Here is a 23816-nt window from a genome sequence, read left to right on the forward strand (position 1 = left end):
ACAACAGCAGGACCCATCAGCTGCACTGGACATTGGTCAAAATGAACTAAGCAACTCAATGGCAGTGATGGGAGGGAGGGAACAAGTGGGAAAGAGGGAACAGCTGATGCTATGCAAAACAAAAGAAATGTACATATCACCCAATGTGGAAGAAATAACTGTATTGTCAAAGCTCATAGAACTCATAAACTTTATAGACCATGATAGACAATTTGTCCCATGAAAGTTAGAATGTGTGACTTTAACTAAGCATCACTATTCCACAATACAGTGAATTTGGGAAATTATGTAATCACTTAATCACAATAAAGAATTTGTAAAAAATAAAAATAAAAACTTGTTTGTGTCCATGTTCAGTTCCCTCTAACACACCTCTGGCCAAGAAGCCAGATAGGGAAAGATACCTGTCTAAGATCACACAGCAAGTAAGTGGTAAGACAAGGGTTAGATTAAACCAGGTCTTATTCACTTAACCCTCAGGCTTGACATGGTGTTAAACATCTTCTGGATGTTATCTTATTCAATCTTTACAACAATTTGCAGTTTCCAGGGGAGGAAAGTGAGTTAACAGTCTTTCTCTTAGGTTCCTTCCTACAGAAAAGAAGTGAGGGAGGGAGACTTGAGCCCTGACAGGCAGGCCAAGGCTTGGGAAGAAAGGGGCCCTACTGGGATTCATCATTGTCTGGATCCTCCCTGGACCCTAGCCAAGCAAGGAAGGCCTTATTTATCTCCTCCCGGCTTCCCTGTATAAACACAGCCATACAGCTATGCATTTTGCTTGCCCCACACCAGGAAGGACCTGACTCCTTCTCCAGAGTTTCACCTTTCCAAGAGTCCCAAGTCCAGCCTAGCCCAGGGGAGGAGAGGAATATACACACCCCTCTGGCCTGAGCTAGGCAGTCAGGGGGAGAATGGGGAGAGGAGGGAGAATGGAGGGTCTGGAGGCATTTCGCAGCCCCTCAGGGACTACTGCGTCCAAGGCTGCCCACCTAGGGCAAGTCCAGGCACCCAGTGGGTGTGGGCAGAGGTCAAGAACGCCCTTGGAGCTGGACACTGGTGGTTCACGCCTGTCATCCTAGCTACTAAAGAGGCTGAGATCTGAGGATCACAGTTCAAAGCCAGCCCAGGCAGGAAAATCCATGAGACTCCAATAAACCACCAGAAAACCGGAAGTGGCGCTGTGGCTCAAGTGGTAGAGCACTAGCCTTGAGCTGAAGAGCTCAGGGGCAGTGCCCAGGCCCAGAATTCAAGCCCCATGACCTGGGGGTGGGGGGGGGGTGGAGGGGAGTTGTGGCTGCCTAATAGGTCAGCTCCAGGGCTCTGACCTGGAAAGAATCCCTGAAGCATCTGTTGGGACAGGAGCCTGGGCTTCTGAGGCTGTGGGCAGGCAGAGGTGCGGAGTGGGGAATCAGGGGGGGCCACAGCCTTGCCCTGCAGCTGCAGCCTCCCCCTCAGTTCCCAGCTCCTCACCTCTCCTGGCCCCAGGACATTTGTGTGTGAAGAGACAAACTCAGCACTGAGACTGTTCCAGGATTATAGCCAGCTCCCCTCCCTCCTGTGGTCTGCCTTGGTGGTCTTTCCAATTGACTGGGATATCCTCTCCTGGTCATCTGCCCACCAGTCCCCCAGCTTAAGCCTCTACTGTGCTCACAGAAAGAGGCAGTACCTTCCCTGTCCTGCAGCCCCACCCAGCCCTGCTGCCACAGGAGTGGACAAGAAGTGCACTCCAGCTTGACATCCTCCCCTCCCCAGGCCCAACAGGAGTGGAACGTCTTGTCTTCTCTGCCCTGGATGCACGCTATCAGATCATCGATGAATCAGCCACTAGCTATTTAGTGAGCATGGACCACGAGTGCGGCTGGGCCCTGCTGACAGCTATCTGGCTCCCCTGGACCTCTTCAGCTTGGAGGCAATGCTACTCACTTCTTTCTCCTGTCTGCTCCAGGACTTCTGCCTCAGTCACCCGCCTGGCACTGTGGAACCTATCCCCAAAGGGTCATCCTTCCTCACCAGGCTGCCCTGAGCATCCTAGGTGGGGCTGCAGCACGGTAAACCTTGAGGTCTCACTTGTTAACCAGGGCTGCCTTTAGGACAAGGCTCACAGGCTGCAGTGGGCACTTGGCTGGATGCTGCCACCAACTGGAGAGGGACAGCAATGCAGTTGGGGGACCAGGGTCCAGGAGGAGGGAGGGCTCTTTCCTGAACTAAGGTTGAGACTGCCCACACTTCAAGGCTGACCTGTGCCCCTCACCCTGCCCTGTGTTCTTTACCATCTCAACTGGCTCCAGTATAGCCTAGCAAGTGTCTGGTACATAGGAGGTGCTAGGCAAGAATTCTACCACTAAGACACATTCCCAGCCCTATAAGAGGTGCTTAGTAAGAATGAGCCAGGTGCTATGACTCACATCTATAATCCTAGCTACTCAGGAGGCTGAGATCAGAGGGTCATGGTTCAAAGCCAGCCTAGGCAGGAAAGTCCATGAGACTCTTATCTCTAATAAATCACCAGAAAACCAGAAGTGGCACTGTGGCTCAAGTGGTAGAGCATTTGCCTTCAACTGAAGAGCTCAGGACAGTACCCAGGCCGAGTTCAAGCCCCATGACTGACCAGCTGGGCTGGAGATGTAGCTCAATGGTAGAGCACTTGCCCAGCATGCCCAAGGTCCCGGGCATGGTGCCTAATTGATCCACAGCGGCTAATGGGAAGATGGACCCTCACTGGTATTGATGCCCATGAATTTGTGGGAAAATGAGGACCCACCACCTTCAGTGCCCAGGACCTACTGGGTAATCAAGTGTTGGCCTTGTAGGCCACATCCAGGCTGGGAAAGCCCAGAGTCTTGTCCGTGCTGGACCAGTGGTTCATGGAAGGTCCTCCAGCCTATAGACCATCCCAGAAAGGCTGCTGACTTCAAGTATCTGCTTCAAAGCCTTTTGAAGAGATTCTTTCTTAAAATCCATAACCAGTATGTTCTTATGGCAAGACAGATGTTGCAGGAAATGGGAGTCTGCATGGAACAATTCACTTATCTAGAATGCCTGGTGGGGGCAGGACTCAGCCAACCCCCAACAGCGTGTGCTGGAGGCTCTGGGCTTCTCCCCCCATTCCCTCCCCTGCTCTGTGTGGGTCTGGACCAATCCTCTGAACTCACAGATGCCACGTAAACAGAGCTGTGCATGCGCACGCACAGACACGCACACATCACAGCTTGGGAAATCCCCACATCTGGCTCTCACGTGATGGAGCTATGCCCAGGAAGCAGCAGCTGAGAGGGCCTGCAGGCTGGGGAAAGGTCAGGGACTGGGAGATCTGAAAGGGGAGGGGGGAGTACAAAGTTAACCCTTCGGCGCCACAGCGCAGACTCAGGGCGATGCTGAGTTTAGGTGCTCAGGCGGCCCCCGAGTCCTGAGGGCATGTGGGATGTTCAGGTCACTTCCCTGGGCTCAGCTGGTCTCTGCTGGGGTATGATGGGGTTTGCTGTCCTGTCCATCCTGGTTCACTACCAATACCTGGAGAATTCTGAGGCCTGGAGGCTCCCTCTCTATCTAGGGAGGTCACAGTCAGATACCTAAAGAGAACCTCCTAGGTCCAGGTGTCTGACTGAACCAGATTCCATGTCCTCCTTCCACAGATGAGGACCAAGTGTGTCCCAGGAGACTGCTGGAGACAAGGTCTGCTTCGAAATAAGGTTAGAGAAAGCTCTGGGAACAAGTTCTCTCTAACTCAGGCACATTCTGGAACTGACCCCAGGCAGTAGTTCTTCCAGGAGTGCAGAGGAGATGACAGGGGCTCAGTTTACTTACTTTATTTATTTAGAGACAAAGTCTTGACTTCTGCTTCAACTTCCAAGTACTGAGATAACAGGTATGCATTACTAGGCCTGACTTAGATGCCTAGTTTAAAAGTAGTCATCTAGCCAGGCGCTGGTGGCTCATGCCTATAATCCTAGCTACTCAGGAAGGTGAGGCTCCACGACCAACAACAACAAAAAAGTAGTCATGTACTAGGCCAACAAGTGCTGGGGCTCATCAATATTTTTTGCACAATTTCTTTCCCTCTTGGCTGGCTCATTGCTTCCTAGGCAGGTCTACATACGACTCACAGAAACTCCCTGTCCCTCTGCCCAAACCTTCTGTACAGACATGGATATTGATTTACAACATGCCCTACTCCACTGGGACTCAATCACAAGGGCTGGCACAGAACAGGCACTCAGATTCTTTTTTTTTTTTTGTCTGTTGTGGGGCTTGAACTCTGGGCCTGGGTGCTGCCCTCAGCTCTTCAGCTCAAGGCTAGTTCACTACCACTTGAGCCACAGCGCCACTTCCGGCTTTTTCTGCTTATATGGTGCTGAGGAATCGGATCCAGGGCCTCATGCATGCAAGGCAAGCGCTCTACCACTGAGCCACCTTCCCAGCCCCAGCACTCAGATTCTTAGTAGAGATACCTAGAAGGCATGGCCAGAGCCAGTGAGGCTGGTTGTAGGAATGATGGGAGCCATCCCATCTTGGAAGGACAGCCTAGCTCCTGAAGCCATTCCAACACACTTCCCATCCATTGGGCTTCCAGGGTTCCCCCAAACACAGGCTGCCACTGTGGCTCCCAGGTCCATGGACTTAGAGCAGAGGAAGGTGAGGACAGGCCCTTCTACTCAGATCCCTGTGATCCAATGCAAATGAGGATCTAGGAGCCACACTAGATTCCAGGGAGGAGCTGACAGGTTTATATACATGCAAGGAAGGCCCTAGTTTGGTCAGTCATTACTTCCATACAAAGACTTCACCTTCCTGCAGGTACTGGACCTTCACTTTGTTCCTATACTTGATGAGCCTAAGGTAGACCAGGCTGAGTTGCAAGGCCCTGTAGAACAGGAGAAACAGTCATGGAGACTACAGGGGATCCTGAAACAACGTACCCATGAGCCAAAATCAGTGTCAAGAAGAAGGGTCATGCTAGGCATTGGTGACTCACACCTGTAATCCTCGCTGCTCAGGAGGCAAGAGATCTGAGAATCTAGGTTTGAAGCCAGCCTGGGCAGAAAAGTCTGTGAGACTCTTATCTTCAATTAACCACTAAAAAACTAGAAGTTGTAGGGCTCAAGTGGTAGAGTGCTAGCCTTGAATGAAAAAGCTAAGGACAGCATCTAAGCCCTGAGTTCAAGCCCTAGAACACACACACACACACACACACACACACACACACACACACACAGGACTATGACAACAACAACGACGACAGTGCCAACTCCTCTTTCTGACACGGCTCTGTTGTCTTGGCACAAGGCTCCAGCCCTAACATTAATTAAATCCATCTTCGTGTCAGCTGCTTGGGTTACATGTGGCAAAAAGATCCAGGGGACAAAGCAGAGAGTCAGGGGAAAAGGACTTCTAAGTTTCCTGAAACTTTGGGAAAAAATAGTTTTTTCCACTTCACGTTTCAAAACTGATTAAAAAAGGGCCATGGGCCAATAAATTACACACGCCACATTTCTGTTTCCAAACAAAGTAACTTTCGATCAGAAAAAAAGGTGCTAAAACAATAAGCTATGCACATTTCCCCCAAGTCTCTGTTCTCCCATTGGCTCTGTCATGACTGGAAATGTCGCTATCACATGTCAGCAACACAGAAAGCTGCAGTGAGGAACAAGTTGCTTTCTGGCAGAGGGCTGTAGTGGGAAGCATTTCTTTGCTGGACCACAACTTGGGTATCTCCTCCCCCCCCCACTCCCTCCCACCCCCAAGGAACAAAACCTTGTGCGCTTTAAATAAAAGGCAGACGTCTCAGCAGTGCTGTCTGAGGAGGCCAGATGGGAAGGCCCCTTCCATATGGCTATTCTCCAAGACTGCAAAATGCTAGGCCAGCATTTCAGAGATGAGAGACTTAGAATCCTGTTCTCCTGACAGGTTCCCCCATTCCTGCCCCTGTGGCTCAACCCCAACTCAGAACATAACCTGGAGCATCTTCAAAGAGTAGTCCAGTCCATCACAGGATTCTAGTGCTCCTACCACTCAATGCCCATCTACCACATCCAGAATGCAAACCTGAGAAGGCTGGGTACTGGGGGGACAGGGGAGAAGGGCCTCATGCCTGTAATCCTAGCTAGATATCTGAGGTTCAAAGCCAACCTGGACAAGAAAGTCCATGAGACTCTTACTCTCCAATTCACCACCAAAATGCTGAAAGTAGAGCTATGGCTCAAGTGTACAGTGCCAGCCTTGAGCAAAAAATGTCATGCACAAGAGCACTAGGCCCTGAGTTCAAGCCTCAGTTAATGCCCCGCTCCCCTTTACTGTAGCTCCCTTTTACTGTAATCCCAGTACTTAAGAAGACAGAGTTTCAGGAAAGACCAGAAGCCTGGGGACTCTGTCAACAAATGCAGATTATTAGGCATCACCCCCCCCCCCAGATGCTGGGCAGGGCTTGGGGATGTGAATGTCATGGAGCTGTCTCAGATTCTGCAGTGAGCCTGTAGGTCTTTGCCCAGCCTGCTTCTTTCCAGGTCAACTGTCTCTTTTCCCAGCAGGAGCAAGTCTGTGGTTAGAGTGAGGAGGCAAGGACAGGGGGAGGAGGCAACAAGCTAGCTGCCTCCATCCCGGGGAATTGCCCCTATGCTGCCCAGCGCTGTGTGTGCAGCAGGCTGCTGCCTTGGGCGGAAGAGTCATGGCCCACGCACGCACGTGTGCAGCTCTCATTTTCTCCAGCTCACCACTGCCACATGGGCTGGCCTTGAAGTTGCCAAACAGATCGGCCTCCCTTTATTTCCAATTAGATGGCTTTGAACTGCTGGAGTGACACAAGGCTGAGGACTCCGAGCCATGGAAATCTAAACTTTAAGAAAACACTACTCGTGTGATGCCACACAGGACACGCTCATTTTGGGCATGGGCCAAGGGAGGAGGCCAGGAAGGTCTTGGCTATGTGCTCTCCAAACAGCCTGGAAACTTTTCTTGTTGAGGATGGGTAGCTCAGGCGGACAAAAAGCCCTGGAAACTGCTTCCCCAGCCCCTTCGGCAGGGATATCAGTCAAACCCTGCAAAGGAACCCTTCACCCAACTGAGAATCTGCTATGACCAATGGATTCCTTCTCGAAGGCTCTGGGGGAGATTCTCTTGAGGCAGTGCCTTCCCCGATCTAGGGAACCCCCACTAAAGGACTTTAGAGCCACAGCCCTGGCACCAAAAGCCCCCTCATGCCCTGGTTTAGGAAGAAGTGGACTTGGGTAGAAACTGAGTTTGGTTCAGGACCACATCTGAACTCTGTGTGTGATTGTCTGACCTTGGGCAAGTTCCTTAACCTCCATTTCTGGTGTGTAAAACTGGGCCAGCTGGTCACTGGAGACTTGATGGCAATTAAGAGATGAGGCCAAGTGCAGCGCACGCGCATGCGTGTGTGCGTGTGTGTGTTGCTGGGAATGGAACCCAAGGTATTGAACGTGAATTCTTTTCTTTTTCTTTTAGGTCTGAGACCAGGATTCAAACTCAGTACCTGCTGTTTCTGCTCATAGGCTAGCGCTCAACCAACAGAGCCAGGCCTCCAGTCAAAAGCCCTGCATTCTTTTTGTTTTGTTTTTACCAGTCCTGGGGCTTGAACTCAGGGCCTGGGCACTGTGACTGAGCTTCTTTTTGCTCAAGGCTAGCACTCTACCCCTTGAGCCACAGTGTTACTTCAGGCTTTTTCTATTTATGTGGTGCTGAGGAATAGAACCCAGGGCTCTGTGCGTGCTAAGCAAGCACTCGACCACCAAGCCACATTCCCAGCCCCAAGCCCTGCATTCTTAACTCAGCAGTGCTACATTTTAGCCTTGTCTCCTCTGGGACTCACAGAATTGGACAAAATACCTCCATTGCATCTTCTTCTTAATGGAGAAGTAAGGTGACTTCTCCCAGCAAATAATAACAAAGCCAATAATAACAAAGCTCTCTCAGTGGAGAGCTGGGGCTCATATGAAGTCAAAACCAATCTCTCACCCCTAGCAACACTGTTTCTCCACTGTGATGTAGTGGGGAACTATATCAATGCCAATCTCATTAATTGTGCCCAGTAAGACCAGTTAATGATCACTGAGCAAGAAGCCAGGCTGAGCTCACCGCTTTTCCAGCTATGAAGTAAACAGGACTTCACCAGGAACATCAACATTTGCCTAAGAGAACTTGCAACATGCTTAAGTAACCTCATTTGCATTTAAACGAGCTGGAGCTCATCATAGGGTCCCAGAGGGAACAGAGCAGCAGGCCCTCCACCCAAGCAGTGGCAGGGCCCCAAAGACTCCAGAGGCCCCGCAGTTATCTATGCCCCCTAGTGGTCCACCTCAGAACTCCTTGTGCAGCTTGCTAGATGGCTGAGAACACCCAAGTCTCAAAGACAGAAGAGAAAGAAGTCCTGCTGAGGTGAGCTGTTCCAGCCCTCTGGATTCTGGATCAAGCACAGATAACAACAACCAGCCTCTTGCCACAGAATAGGAAACGGAGCACTTGCCTTACTATCTCTGTGCACATTTCTGCAAGGCTGCTGCCCATTTAGCAAGTATGATGGTTATGTTAACATGACCAGCTGACCAGTTATTCAGTCACGTGGTACTCCAGGTAGTGCATGGAAGGCCTTTTGACAGTTATGCTTGAGGTTGATCAGTTGACATTAAGTAAGGGAAAACAATGACCACTCTGGGTGAGCCTGAGGGAGAGGCCTCAAGTTACACAGGACTCTGCGTAGGCCAAAACAGAGTTTGTTCTAGGGGTATGCACCCTCTCTGGGGAAATTTAAGATGAAAAAATACCACTATTTGGAACATATTTGAAGAGTGCCCCCTAGTGGTGGTAAGAAGAGTAATTGCAGGAATAAATAAAGGAATCAGAAGACCTCAGTAAAAAGCTTGGGTCCTCCCGCAGAGACAAAGAGGCCTCTACCAGGTGTGACGGAGGGAGATCTTTAGGTCACTCTGACAGGTGAGAGGAAGGGAGGGGTCAAGGTTAGGTGTCAGGCCTGACCAACAGACAGATGGCACCACGCTGGGAAGAAGCAAGTGTGGCAGAGGGAGGTGCAAATAACTTCAGGCCACAAGAGCTCTCCTGCACCGGCCTGGCTTCAGAAATCCAAATAACCACCAGAAAACCGGAAGTGGCGCTGTAGAGTGCTTGCCTTGAGCTGAAGAGCTCAGGGACAGCACCCAGGCCCAGAGTTCAAGCCCCATGATCCACCAAAAAAAAAAAAAGAAAAAGAAAAAAAATAGCAGCAGCTAGCACTTCACCAAAAGTAATAGTAATACTTCATTAAGTAATAGTAGCTAGCACCTGGGGCAGTTTTCTTGGTTATTGGCAGTGTTCCAAGGCTGCTTGCAGGTAGTTATTGATCTAGTCTTCACCTGGGTGTGTATTAAGGTTCTCCAGAGAAAGAGGACCAACAGGATGTGCTTATGGAGGGGGTGGGGAAGGTGCTCACATGACTGGAGGCTCAGTCATGTGGTAGGGATGGCTGGCAGGAGTCCGGGCAGAGGTGCAGTCAAGTCCTAGGGCAGACTTGCTGTCAGTTCTCCTACTTAGGGGTTGTCAGTCTTTCTTCTATGAAGACCTTCAACTGCTGATACCCACCCACATAAAGGAATGTAATCAGCTTAACAGAGGTCCACTGATTTAAAGGTAAATCTCATCCAAAAACCACCTCGACAAAAACATCCAGAATAACACTTGGCCAAATACTCAGGTGCCCTAGTTCAAGGGTTGATAGACAAAATTAACCATCAAAGTGGGGAAGGGTTGGGATGTAGCTCTATGGTACAGCACTTGCCCAGAATGCAGGAAGTCCCAGCTTTAAATGATTCCCCAGAAATGAAGGGGAAAAGAAGTTAGTGGTCCCAAGATGAATGTGAAGAATATCTCTTGGTTTACAGTGAGATACAGTGAGGGTAAGAAATCTATGCAAGGTCACAAAGGAAAGCCAGTCACTACTAAATTCCTAGGGCCTGGCTCCAGCCTGGCACTTTGAACGAGGTACTAAGTGGCCATTATCATAAGCATACCAAGGTAAATTAAATTTCTCCTCCCATCCTTTTCCTGGCTGGAGGGCAGAAGGCGGAGTGGCTGGGAGCCTCTTCTAGCCAGGCCTGGGCGGAGCCCAGCCTTACTTAGGAAGAGAAGGGCAAGAGGGAGGGAGGGCAGGAATCTTGCCTTTAGGGGAGAAACTGGGGCGGGGCGCACACTTGGAGGGACCAAGGTGAAAGCTGAGCCTAGACAGGGTCCCAGGGTTTCAGAAAGTGAAGGAAGTAGGGACTATAATGACTATGATGATGGTGATGAAGGTGCTTCCATAGGTGGTTTGTTAACTTGCTGTGTTCTTTTAAACATAGGATAGATAACATTACCACCTTTGCTTTAAAGAGAACAGGAAACGGGAACAGGGAGGTTGCAATACTTGCCAAAGGTCACACAGAGAAGAACCAAAGGGCTGCACAACTATGTAACAACTACTATAATCTTGTAACAACTACTATAATCCGACTGAGGCCCAAGGAAAGTTCCCTGGGGAGGGTGTTAGGTTCCCCCCCAGGCCCAGCTCTGCCCCCTGCCTCAGTTCCCCTATCCGGATGCCCACCCAAACTGAGGACTGGGAATAGTTGTACCACTTGCAGCCAGTTCCACCCCTCAGATTCCTTACCTAATGTGCTCACAGGAGGAAATGGCCCCGTGCCCCAGTGGGCAGGCCTTCTGGGACACCTGAGCCAGCAACCAGTCACATTGGGCACATCTCACCCCACAAGTAGACACGCCCCCCCAAACAGGTACACAAACACGTGCTGATACAGGCTCCAGCCATAGCCAAGTATGTCCGACAGACACCCCAGTGCACACACCAGCCTCAGCACAGGCCTAGCAGGACCACACATGTACAACCTCCCCTCCACACAGGGCCCCCCACAGACATACCAGGACCCCACTTTCCCTCCCAATAAGCAGGTGTTTGTCCACAAAGCACCCAAGAACCCATACTCAGAGGGCGCAGTATACAATTACAACCTCCCCCGCTTCCCATCCCACCCACCATGCCAGGCACACAGGCTTCTACTGGCACACAGGCCGAGGCGCTTGGGTGAGAGGGCTCCCCAAGCCCCCTGGGATGGCGCCCGGTGCATGCACCACCCCCAATGGTCACACGCGCGCGTGTGCACAGACCGAGAGCAGCCTGGGCCCCGCACACGCAGCCCAAACTGCGGGAGAACCCCTCCTCCCCCGTGAACGACACCCCGCCCACACCCACACGGTGCCATTTTCCAGCCCGGCCTCCCCCATCCGGGGAGAAAAATCCTTCGGTGATCCCGCAGGCAGCGGACAGCCCCGGCACACCGCGGCCATCCGCGTCGCGTCGCTCTCAGAAGGGGACGGGGGAGGGGGGGCCCCTACCCGCTTCTCAAACTCCAGCGGGGCGGGCCAGCGCTGCACCTGCCCGGCGGGCGCGGGGGCGCCCCCACCCTGCAGCCAGGGGCGCGGGCCCAGAGGTGGGGGAGGAGAGCCCCCCCACACACCGTGCTGGACTGAAACTCCCATCCCGCCGTTCAAGGACGACCCCTCCGCACTCCAGATCTCCCCTCCTCACGGGAGGACCCCCGCGTCTCTATTAACCCTTGCGCACCGGCGCACCCGGGGAAGAACGCACGGGAAGCCACCACGGTGCCCAGCTGTGGAACCGCAGCCTGGAATGAGGGAACCGACTTAGGACCTTCCCAAGAAGCCCGCACGGCTCCCAACGCATCCATTCCCAAGCTGAGGCAGGGGAGAGGGGGAGGGGGAAGGAGATCAAGGTGCAACCGGCCACGATCTTCCAGGGCAAGGACTAGAGGTGAGCACCCAAAGGACCCCTGGATCCGCAGGATCATAATCCCCCGCAGGGTGGGAGGGGCGCGCGTGTGAAACAGGGGTGGCAGCGCAAAACGAAAAAACAAACAACAAACAAACGCCCGCAGGCTCCCTTACCTGATTTCCTCTTGGAACTGCCATAGTCCCTGAAAAAGAAGCAACAACAGATAGACATGGTTAGAGCCGGGCGGGGACACGGGGCTGCGGCCGGCCGGGAGTCGGTGCTCATGTGATGCCCACGGCCCCGGCGAGCCGCGCGCTCCGCAGCCGCCCGCACTGCGCGCCGCGCGCTGCCCGCCCGCGCGGGTTCCGGCAGCCCGGCGGCCTCCCACGAGTGCGATCGGTCCTGCCCGCCCCGCCCCGCCCCGCCCCGAGGAATGCCCCTCCCTTAGCCTTCTAGGATTAGGGGAACAGGTTCCCTAGCACTTGGTGAACAGGGAAACTGAGGCTCCCGTTCGAATCCAGGCCCTGACTTGTGCGGGGGGCGGGGGACTCGCTCCCCGCTCCCCACTTCTTTGCATGGCTTGTGATTACTCACTCACTGTCAAATCACAACTGAAATGTCACCTCGGTGGGAATAAGCACTGGCTGGGCTGGCTGGGGTAGGACCAAAGTTAAGCTGGGCAACTTGGGCACGGGGGCCGGGGCGGGTAAGCTCTGCATCGCTGACTGGGAGGCCAGGAGTGCTAGCTAGGGATGGAGGTTGAACTTCCGAAGAACTGAGCCCTGAGTTCAAATCCACTAACTGCTGGGAGGCTTGCTTGCTTTATTGCCTGTGGAGGGTCATCTAGCCGAGAGCCTGCTATCTGCCCGCACACTCCCATCAGGCAGTTTTCCCAATCCTGTCCCGGGAGGAAATGCCACTCACGTTGCAGCTTTGGTCCAAGCAAACTAGTCAGCCAGTCTGCTGACAAGAGGGGACTTGTGGAGAAGGAGCAGCAGCAGCTCGGAGAATGCAAGGTGGACTGCACTGTGACTCCCTGAGACTGGGACTCTGGAGATCTGACTTCTGCCAGGCCACTGGTTGGTACAAGGTGACTGGCCTGCCACAGCCAGGGGCAATGAGCTCCTATATTTGTACAAAGTTTGGGCTCAGAACTCAGTATTTGGAATGCTGGGGGCATAGCTCAAGCCGATGTGTTTCTTTTCCTGTTGTTTTGAGACAGGGTCTCCCTGTGTTGCCTAGGATGACCTCAAATTCTAGATCTTCCTGTCTCAGCCTCCTGCTGCTAGGCTGTGCAGCCAGGACCAGAGGAGCCTCTCTGGGACCACATCATGACAAGCCATGCTTCTTCAACCCTCCATGCTGAGAGGAGGGTCCTAACGATGGGGAAACAGAGGCTCAGCCAATGCCAAGTCACCCTAGGTGGGGATGGGCTGTGGCTCATAAACCTACTGTCAGGAATGAAAACCTGGAAGGCTTGTGGGGTGAAGGAGAATCTGTTGGGACTCAGGCCTCGGGTCCCCAGCATGCTCTGCTAACTGTGGCAGAAGAGAGGCTGGGCTCCCAGCCTGCCTTGCTGTTCAAGGGTGGGGAGAACTCCCAGATAGGAGGAGCAGATTATACGGTGGTGGTGCCCTGCCCAGAAGATATCCACTGCCAAGGAGGAAATTCCTGCTTCAAGCTTTTAACTGAGGAAGGCTGGGCAGGGTGTGACTGGCAAAGAGGCCCCTGAATCCCTGTTCTCCCTGTAGCCCCAGGGGGATGCCCAGGCTTCTCCAGGTCTGTAGCCCCAGCCTAGAGGCAGGCAGGCTACTCCCATGTGGCTTGGGGTCCCAGGGCCAGGCGTGGGAAAGGGAGATTATTCATATGCCCTGGCCATTCAATGGAATCGTCTAGAAGACTGGCTAAAAATTCAGATGGGAAGCCCCACCCCCACCTACTAGGTTATCTTCATTTCCAGTAAGCTTCCCAGGGGATTGTGAGGCTGGGCTGTGTTACATAATCTGCACCAGGGCCTGGACCATCCCTAAGGCCAAAGTAAGGAGAGTGTGTTTGGAGTGCTGAAGAAGCTTCCAGATGAATCTCCAAGTCAGACAGTCTAGAGCCCTCCCTAGGGCTGGGATTATAGATGTGCACTACCACACCCAGTGTAAACTCTTCATCTAGCTAGTGAGAAGGGCAAAGTTTAAGGGAAGCCTGCAGGACTAGGATCATCCAGTGATTGGGCGAGGCTTCTGCTGGCCACCTGGAAGCCTGGTCTTGTTCCAGATCTGAAGTCACCGCAGCTCCCCCACCCCCACCCAGCCTGCTTCCCCCCAGCAGGAGGTGCAGAGTGTGGGGTGGGGGTCCTGTGTGCAGGCTGTGACTGAATGGTGGGTGGCGGGTGGCGGGCAGAGGAATCCCTCCTGTGGCATCTGGCTTCCAGCCTGAGCAGGCGCTGCCCTAATAGGAAACCTCTTAAAGGTTTCCGGTTGGGCATCTTCTCGTAAAGCCATGTCATATTTTTAGCTGCTGGATTTGCTGAGGAGCAGTTTGGGTATGTTGTAGTTGGGACTCCCCCATTCTACACATACCAGGACATGAGGGCTCCCCCAGCTCCAGCCCTCACACCTTCCACTGCCTGGCAGCACGGCAGAGCCCAGTAATGGGGCCTCAGAACACCCCTCCTCATTCTCCCTCCTAGCTCCAATTCTTGCCCTGAGCTGATGCTGAGAGCCCCTACCCCTGCGGATGACTCCACACCCTGTGGATCCTAAGTCTAGCCTGCTTCCGACTAGCTGCTGAATCACGGTGTCCCAGGGAGCCACAGGAAGGGGGGGGGGGGCAGGCCTCGCATCTCCCTCCTGTGATGACGCCAGAAACTAATGGAATTGGAAAGGCCGCCCAGGCAGCGTCCTGACAAGCTCCCTCAGCCCAGCCTCCTCTGCAGCTGATCCACGGTAGCTAAAGCCACAGCCACCATCAAAGCCAGGAAGACAGGAGGGGCACAGACTGGATCAACAGGGACCTGGCAGGATTGGGAAGAGGGGTGGGGTCCCTCCAAACCAGCACAAGGACACAGCCTCCCCCAGACCCCACCCATGTGCCAGACTCCATGTCTTGGCCCCTTGTCCCGTGGGGGGAGGGGTACATTTGCAGCTTTGTGAGGAAGGCCAGCTTGAGCTCAAATCTCTGTGGATGGCTAGTTGGGTGGCAGAGACCTTGAGCCACCTCCTTTGCCCCTATTGATGAGGATGGTCACAGCACCACTGTGCAGGCTGTGGGAAGGACCCACTATAGGGCATGCAGAGGGTACGGCCTGGAACTGTCTTTAGTGCCATTTTTCATTCATCAGAACCTGGACTTATCTGGGTGGAGGAGATTTTGCCATCTGCCATCCAGATGGCAAAGGCCTCTTTAAACACGGACGCTGCAGAGAACCTTGAAACTCAAGGAGGTGCTCGGGTTATTCTCCCGTTACAGCATTCCCTAGTAGCTGAGACTAAAAGGATATTGCCTCTGTGGCTGGCTTTTCTTTTTCTTTTGGTGCTAGGGACTGAACCTAGGGCTTTGTGCTAAACCTGTACTCTAACACTGAGCAAACACTCTTAGCCCTCGGCTCATCTGTCAAAGGACAATGATCTAGAGAAACGAGGAGTCTAGACTCACCGATTAGGGCATTTTCTTTCTTTCTTTTTGACAAGTTCTTGCTCTGTGGCCCTATCTGGCCTCAAATTCCAGGACTCAAGGGGTCCTCCTGATCTTTATAGCACAAGATTGGTTATAAGACTCCAAACTGCCCAAGGAGCTGGGCCCCACATTTTTATACTAACAAGTACCCAGGAGGGTTGACTTTTCTTACTTTTTTCTCTCCTGCCCTCTAATTTCTCTTAGTGGATTTCTCTTGGTGAGATGAGATTTCTGTTCTTTCTTAGGTGTGTGTTGGAAGAGGCTGGAGGGAGGCAGTGGGAAGGGCACGTAATTCTGGTGGGTCAGCCTCCTGTTCTTACATGACTCTTCCCTTCACCATCCTTTGGAAATTTCCCAGCATTTGATCTTCAGTGCTCTGAAGTAAGTGGAGCCAGTGCTCACCTGTTTTCTGGATGGGAAGATTGAGGACCTTGGGGCTCAAGTGAAGGCCTGCTAGGGACTAGGCTCTAAGAAGAGGACACACCAGACGCAGGCACTGGGCTTTGGCTGGGGAAAGGAGGAGGCCAGCCTGCACCTCAATGTTCTTGGAGCAAAAGGGAAGGTTAGGAGGAGCAGAAGACAAGGGAGAGAAGAGGGAGGGAAGGCCAGCCTGGCGCATTGCTGTGCGAAAGGATGCTGCTTCCTGGCTGAGCCACTGAGCCCTTGGCCCTGCCCCCGTCCTTCCTCCTGTCACTGACAGCCTTGGTGCGGGACACCCGTGGACTCCAGCCTGACCTTCTCCCTCCTGTCTGCTGGCTGACATTGGCCGCTTGGCCTGGGATGCCTGTCTGTGGGCGCTGCTGCTGCTGCTGCTGCTGGGAATTACCTGAGCAGCAGGCTGGGTGCCAGACAGCTGACTTGGGGGTGACCTTGAGACTCAAGTGGAGGCTGGGAACAGGAGCACTCCTAGGAGAGGTGGGGGCCATAGTACCCAACCTTGGCCAGGGAGGGGACCTGCAGCCCCAGAGGTGTAACGTCATTATCACCCGGTGAACGCCCGTTCTGTCTGCCATGCGGGTACACCAGAAAAACCACCTGTGCTTCTGGCTTGCAAGTTGAGGGTCCAGCTGGGGAAGCAATGCAGAGGCTGACATTCTGAGCCTAAGCTGAGAGCTGCAGGGGTGGGGCTGAGGGGTCCTGGGTAGGTCCTAGGTGGCTTTCTGGAGGAAGGACCCTTGAAAGTCTTCCTTGAAGGTCTTTGGGTCCCTTGAGAGGATAGGCTGGAGGAAAAGTTCTCGAAGCAAGCAAAGTAGCTTCAGGCAGGCTAGGGGGGGCAAGACCAGGCCTGGTCAGGCTTTAATGTCCAGTTGTTGTATCTAGAATTCAAGGTCTGAGCCCAGTTAGGGAACTTTTTTTTTTTTTTTCATCAGTCATAGGGCTTGAACTCTGGGCCTGAGCACTGTCCCTCAGCTCTTCAGTTCAAGACTAGCGCTCTACCACTTGAGCTACAGCGCCACTTTCAGTTTTCTGGTGATTTATTAGAGATAAGAGTCTTGAGGGCTTTCCTGCCTGGGCTGGCTTTGAATGGAGATCCTCAGATCTCAGCCTCTTTAGTAGCTAGGATTACAGGCGTGAGCCACTGGCGGCTGGCTAGGGAACATTTTTGTAAAGACACAAGGTATGGAGCTGGGAGGTGGAGGTAGCAGCCTGGCTCTGACTAGTTTTGTCACCTGGTTGAATGTCACCTGACCTAGTTCTGGGTCCAATTCAGCCCCCAGTGCCTAGAGGACCCAAGCAGGCCACTTTGAATCTTCTGCTTTTCAAATGATAAGCTGTGCGTGAGCTGTCTGTGAGTTCTAACACCAACTTGGGTGGGTGCTAATGAGCAAGTCTAAAAGAAATGAGCTGAGCATCATGATTGGTGAAGGCTGTTTTGTGAAATGGTTTCAGTTGCTTGTCTACCTACCTTGCCTACCTCTGATTTGCTTTTGACGTAACACTTGTTTCCTGGCAGAAGTATTCTAAAAATACTCACATATTCTCTGGGCCTCAGTTTCCCCATTCTTAAAAGGAGGCCAGTCCGAGTGTTGCAGGGGAACTTCTGTGAGACAGAGATGTACGTGTTCTTCCAAAAGCCCAATGAGGAAGGGCCTAGAAGGGGCTCTGGGGTCAGCTGAGGTCTGCAGAGTGCTGGGGAGTTTCCCACCCCACTTAGCCCCAAGCTGGGTTTCTGTTCTGGCTTTTGAGAGCCTTGACACGAAATGGTCTGGAGGGCTGCGACCTCCAGGCAGCAAAGACCCAGGGGCATGAACACTGGGCTTTGCCCCCATTTGTCAGGAGCTGATGTAAATGGTCGCTCTGAGAGCTCTTGTGTCCAACAAGAATCTGTCCTTTCTCCATACAGTCTGTGTTTTCCAGGGTTCTGAGAATGGGCTCCATTGTGACTCTGGATGGTCCAGAGAGGCCAGATTCCTACCCTGGGTGAAAGCTGGATTCCTGGGGGGAGTAAAGGGGGTTTTAGGCCCCCAAAATGGTGTCCCAGAGAGGCTGATGTTAAAGGCTGACATAGACTGCCTTCCTCCCAGGTCCCTGAGGATTTTTCTGGTCTTCGGACACATCCCAGAGGGTAGGTACTGCTGCTCCATTCCCAGAAAAAGGAAAATGCATTGTCTGTAGTCTGTCTGTCTCTTGTCTGTCTGTTCAAGCATTCTTGGCAAAGGCCTTGAGTGTATCTCTACCCCATGGCTCTGAGCAGAGAGTACAAAGGGAAAGTGGGTGGGTTGGTATCCTGGTTAGCCACCTGCCACTCTGTGACAAAGACAAGTTACTGAGCCTCTCTGTGCCTTAGATAAAACATTTTAAGGGGATAAAACATTTCCTACCCCCACAGAATTGTTGTGAGATGAAGCACCAAACACTGGTGATGGGGTTCAGCTGCAAAGTCCCCAGAGAGAAGGGCTAGGAGGTCTTCCTTGTCCTTCAAAGTCCACTTGTCTATCTACCCATCTTTCATCCATCAATCAATCCATCCTCTACTTTCCATCCCTTTCTCATCCATGGCCTAGCTGAAGAGTTGCTACAGCCCCCTCCTCCCCTTTTGGTGCTGGTACCAGGACTTGAACTCAAGGCCTCACTCTCTCCCTTAGCTTTTCTACTCATGGCTGGCACTCTACTACTTGAGCCAAACCTCCACTTCTGGATTTTTGCTCCTCCACGTTTGGTTCTTTGCTTGTTAAATAGAGATAAAAGTCTCTTGAATGTGTCTGCCTGGGGCTGGCTTTGAACTTCAATCCTGGGTAGCCAGGATTACAGGAATGAGCTAATAGTGCTGGCTAGAGACCCATTCTTGTGCCTGAAGCAGGAGAATGGCAGAAGACACATTGTTTCTGCCTCAAAGAACACACGCTTTAGTTGAAGAGATAAGAAATATGCAGGAAATGAAAACATATAAGTTGCCTTGTGATTAGATGCCCCAAGCTTGGTCAAAAGAGTATATTGTGTAAGAATTCCCAGAACCAGAGATCAGAGCAGTCCAATGTGCCAGGGAAGGCTGCCAAGAAGAGGGAGGCACCAGAGTTATGCCCCAGAAGAGGTACAATAGTTAGAGTTACGCTGGAAGTGGGGAGGAGGTTGGAGAGGGGAGGATGATGTGAGGGAAGGTGCCTGTTCTGGTACTTTCTGCAGTGGGTGTGATGGGCCTGGGAGATGGGAGGCTCAATGATCCCAGACTACAGGAGTGCAGTCCACACCCCGCTGTACCACGGTGGGCAGAGAGGCTGCTCCACAGAGGGGCAGGCTCCGCCACGGTGCATACCCGAAGTGCAGGACAAAGGGGCAGAGAGCCAGGTGCCAGAGTACTGTGTGTGTGTGTGTGTGTGTTGGGAGAGGGGACTTGGAAGCTCTGGGGTGGGTTAGCCTACGTCCTGGGCCAACAAGGGGGCCATCCCTGGGCAGGTAAAAAGAGGTGGACCCCAAACCAGGCCAGCCCACTGGCACAAATCATGTGTCCGCTGAGCAGTGTGGGAGATGCCAGCCCTTCTTTGTGCCTCAGTTTCCCTGAGCTGTCACTATCAGGGATTGGACTGAGCCAGCTTGACTGTGACCATCATAAAGCTGCTGCTCACCAGGACATCATTACAGAGCCCCAGTATCCAAGGCGCAGGCTACCACTGCCATCCTCCCTCCCAATAAAGTCTTCTGCTACCCAGGAGAAACCCCTCAACTCGGCAAGGGGAGGGGCGCAAGGGCTGAGCTTGATCTAGGAGGGAGTCACCACGGAGCTCCCCTCTGTACCTGGAGGGCGCCCTTCTTTCCCAGAGGCAGGGGTGGGGAGTAGACTAACCACTGGTATCATTATTACCATTCCGGACACGAGCTCTGCCTTTGTGAGACATCTCCATTGTGCCCGTCCCAAGCCACGCCCTCATCAGCTCACCATGTCCTCAGAGCATGCTCTTATCCACATCTACCCACGGCAACCCTCCCTGTAACTAGGCGCTCACCAACGGCCCCTGGGGCAAGGACAGCCCGCCCTTCCTGATAACTTCAGCCTTTGCTGACCTCAGGTCTGGGATAATTAATCCAGTATCCCCAGTCCCAGGCTGGGGAAGCGGGCAGAATCTTCCCAGTAGCCCCAACTTGCGGTCCCACTCGCTCCCACCATTCCTGCATCCGCAGGTATTTGCAGAGCATCTACTGGGCGTGAGGCCCAGGGTCATGGGTCTGAACAACCCAGGCTCACTCTTTGCCCTTGGGGAGCAGAGAGCCTGAGGAGAGCCGGACAGCCAGATGAGTGAAGTGATGAAAAGGGGCTGCAGCCGTGAGGGAAACACAGCATGGCTGAGATGAAGCAGGGAAGGTCTCAGAGGAGTGAGGGGCAAAGCAGAGCCCGCGAGCAGCAGGATGAGACGTGGTTTAGGGGGCACCGGACGCTCTTCAGAATCAACCCCATGAAAGCCACCCGTGTCTAACACTCACTCACTAAGGTTTCTGAAAGCTCCGTCTGGCCGCTGTGTGGAGGTGGCTGCAGGGGTCATGGAGGACGCATGCACGCCCAGTTCCCCTGCCCCGGGCTGCGCCAGCCTGTAGCCCAGTGCTGCTCCAGGTGGAGTTAAACTTCTGAACTGCCTCTGGCTGCCTTCCCTTCTGCCACGCACGCATTCACTGGGGCTGGGTGAGCTTGCCTCCAAAAACAAACCATTTGAGCTCCAAACTTCGCCTTCAGATGGGCTTCTGGAAGATTCTAAGCCAAGACACCTACTATTCCTGGAATAATTTTGGGCCTCAAGCGACACAAACCATCCTCCACCTATGCAGTAAGATCCTTGTAGCTGGCAAGACCAGGCACAGTCCCCTGTCCTTGGTGGGAACCAACACAGGAGTTAACATGTGCTCTTCCCTCAGACTCCTTCGGCAGCTAGCTGCCCACTGTGAGGCTATCATCGAAGACTCCTGACCAGGCGGGATGAGACCATGGAGGAAAACCTCTTGTGGCTTGGGAGGCCCAGGCCGAGGCCCCTCCCTGAGATGAACACTGGTTTGCCGGCCCAGCCTTCTCCGGCCACAGCAGCTTTCTCTGTACCTAGGCGGAATGCAGGGGTGAAGACACGCACTCTACTCAGGAGGGTGTGGAACATGTGGAGCCTGCAGCAACAGCCTCCACTAGCCCGAGGACACAGTGATGCTCAGGCAGAGGCCATCCTGGCTCTCAGAAAAGGTGCAGCCTCTCAGGGGGCTGGGTGTTGGACTGCTTAATTAATTGTATCTGTGGCAGAGGCAACTGAGAAGTTCCAGTTGGAGGGAGGGGCATGTTGTAAGGGGTGGTGTAAGGTGGTGGTCTAACTGGGGTGAGTTAGGAAGGGGTGTTACCCCATTGTCACCCAGCTGTGTGGAGGGCGGGCAGCATCTGGTTCTGAGTTGAGACCTGTGACTGGCTGGCCGCTCTCACTTCTGCCAGCCTCCCTCCCAGAGGCATCCCAAGAGGGGACATCTCGCTCCGCATCCCTCAGCTGGGAGACAAGGACAATGGTGACTTACTCTGGGCACAAGCTGGGCATCTCTGTGGCTTGGCCCTTTGGTCTGTGGCCTCTGCCTGCTGGCTTATTGAGAAGCTTGCAGGGGCAGGGGTGGTGAGCACTGTATTCAAGGGGGCCTGGCTAACTAGGGTTGGGCATAACGTTCAAAGTGACTACCCCGCGGGGCCATGGGATTCAAGAGGCCCAGAAGAGGCTGGGTTCCTACTCAACAGTGCTGCCAAACCGTCACAGAATGACAAGAGCGTCTAACAATGCAAGCATTGGGGCTGGGAAGGTGGCTCAGTGGTAGAGCGCTTGCTTTGCATGCCTGAGGCCCTGGGTTCGATTCCCCAACACCATGTAAGCAGAAAAAAAGCCAGAAGTGTCCCCGTGTCTCAAGTGGTAGAGCACTAGCCTTGAGCTGAAGAGCTGAGGGACAGCACCCAGGCCCAGAGTTCAGGCCCCATGACCAACAAAACAGAACAAAAACAATGCAAGCAGCCTGTGGGTGGGCAGGGACTCCGCCCCTAGGAATACACACTTCATCTCAGACAGGAGCAGAGGGGGAAGAGGTGCTAATTGGGTTCTAAAACACTGGCGTGGGGAAGTCATTGAATCCCTTCTTCTAAACTTGGATTGTGGAAATAGTTGTACAACTACAAATACTGCTAATAATTATCTAATCCTTATACATCTACAATGAGTTTTATGATACACAAAGTCTCCCTCTGCCCCTAACCACTGAACCAGGCTCAGGCCAAAACAACCTCTCATCTCCAGCTTCAGCCTATGTGTTGCCTGATAACTCCCTGGGTGACAAACAGGTGTGTGTGTGTGTGTGTGTGTGTGTATGTGTGTGTGTGTGTGTGTGTGTGTGTGTCTGTGTGTCTGATTGTCTGTGTGTCTGTGTTGCAGGGGTGGGGGAGAGATACCACCAACTTTTCTGGATGCTTCCAGCAAAGCTGTCTGACCTATCTGCCTTCTGGGTAGCACCCCTCCTTGATGTCTAGTCCACAGCATGAGGTGTCTGCAGAGCACTTGAGGACAGAGGTAAAAAGGCTCAACACAACCCCAAGGTCTCTTAACTTCTGTGCCCTCTTAGGGATACAGTTGTCTGTGAATCCTGGATTTCCCTAAGAGACGCCCATACGTGGAAGGTGAATTCAATTTAACCTTCAGTGCCTACTCCACCCCCCCCCACTCCCCAGGCTGATCCACTTCCTCTGCCCTTCGTGAGATAACAGGTCCCATCTTGAGATTTACAGCTGGGCACCCTGGCCTGGCCTCAATGCGTCTTCCATATTCACCTGTGTGGCTGGCTGGGGCACAGACAACACTGGGAAGGTAAGGGCTTGGATGCACCTCTGACACGAGCTGAGAGACAATCAGTCTGGGACCAAGCTACCTTGCCTGAAAAAAGGACCATGAGTCTCATAGGAAAACACTGGTAAGTCCAAGCGACATGAACTCCATTCTACCATCCAGCACCTCTTCCACATAGCCCCAGGGCCACATGCACAGAATCCAGCCAAAATGTCGGTGGTGGTTATATTTACTGCTGCCAGCAGGTGGGGCTAGATGATTGTGTAAGCTGCGGCCCTCCAAGTGACCCATCGTTACAGTGGGGTCTCAACTCCAGTCAAGCTCAAGACCTAACTGATCTGACCCATGAAGAAGGGGCCTTTCAACTGTTTGTGAACGTCAGCTCTGCCCTAGACGCTGGCTGTGGCATTTTGCTTGCCAGATGCTTCCGAATGGACCACCGGAAGAGGGACCTCAGGGACCCCCCAGATTCTGCCTCCTCACCTGATACTGAAGTACAAACATGGCTCGTTATTACCACCTCAGGTCCATATCTCAGGACGCCCCTTTTACTCTGCAATACAGCATTTCTTTCCATCCTGGTCAGTCTCAGCCTGAATGCCTCCTCCTCAGGGAAGCCTCCCCCTGACGATGTGGCCGGGCTGCCCGTGGTAGCTAATGACCTGACACTTGTATGGTCATGGCCTCTATTTCTGTTCTTCCCATTGAGTCAGCAGCTGGGCACCTGCACCACCCTCTAGGGGCTAAGGTCTCAGAAGACACAGAAAGCACAAGCCTAAATATGTATTGTGACCCAACCCAGCCCCCATACCAGGAACCCTTCCTGCGGCATCCCTTCTGCCCCTTCTTGGAGAGAGCAGTAACCCTGGGCAGTGGGAGGACAGTGCCCACCCCTCCCTGAACACGGCTCGCACAGGTTTTGCTCTAGGAGCTGAGGCCAGACAGTCAACTCCACTTCCCTGCAACTGCCCATCAGCATGAAGGGCAGGTCCACAGATGCCCTTGTTCCCCATGGCTGACCTCCTTTCCAGTGGGCTGGACACACTTCCTGTGGGCGCTTTTCTGCCCTCTGCCCACCCAGG

General features: G+C 53.2%; 1 protein-coding gene across 3 annotated transcripts in view; it reads right to left on the reverse strand.

Moving 5' to 3' along the window:
- The window catches only part of Sh3pxd2a (SH3 and PX domains 2A), a 190681-nt gene that overhangs the window by 60805 nt on the left and 106060 nt on the right, over nucleotides 1–23816 (reverse strand). For 2 of the 3 annotated variants that reach the window (XM_013017676.1, XM_013017675.1), the window contains exon 8: nucleotides 11962–11990. In XM_013017676.1, coding sequence (XP_012873130.1) covers nucleotides 11962–11990 — 29 coding nt within the window. Of the gene's footprint in view, nucleotides 1–11961; nucleotides 12044–23816 lie in introns of those variants that run through there. The other variant, XM_013017677.1, reaches the window with a different exon arrangement.

The sequence above is a fragment of the Dipodomys ordii genome, unplaced genomic scaffold (assembly GCF_000151885.1).
Source record: "Dipodomys ordii isolate 6190 unplaced genomic scaffold, Dord_2.0 Scaffold36, whole genome shotgun sequence".
Taxonomy (NCBI): domain Eukaryota; kingdom Metazoa; phylum Chordata; class Mammalia; order Rodentia; family Heteromyidae; genus Dipodomys; species Dipodomys ordii.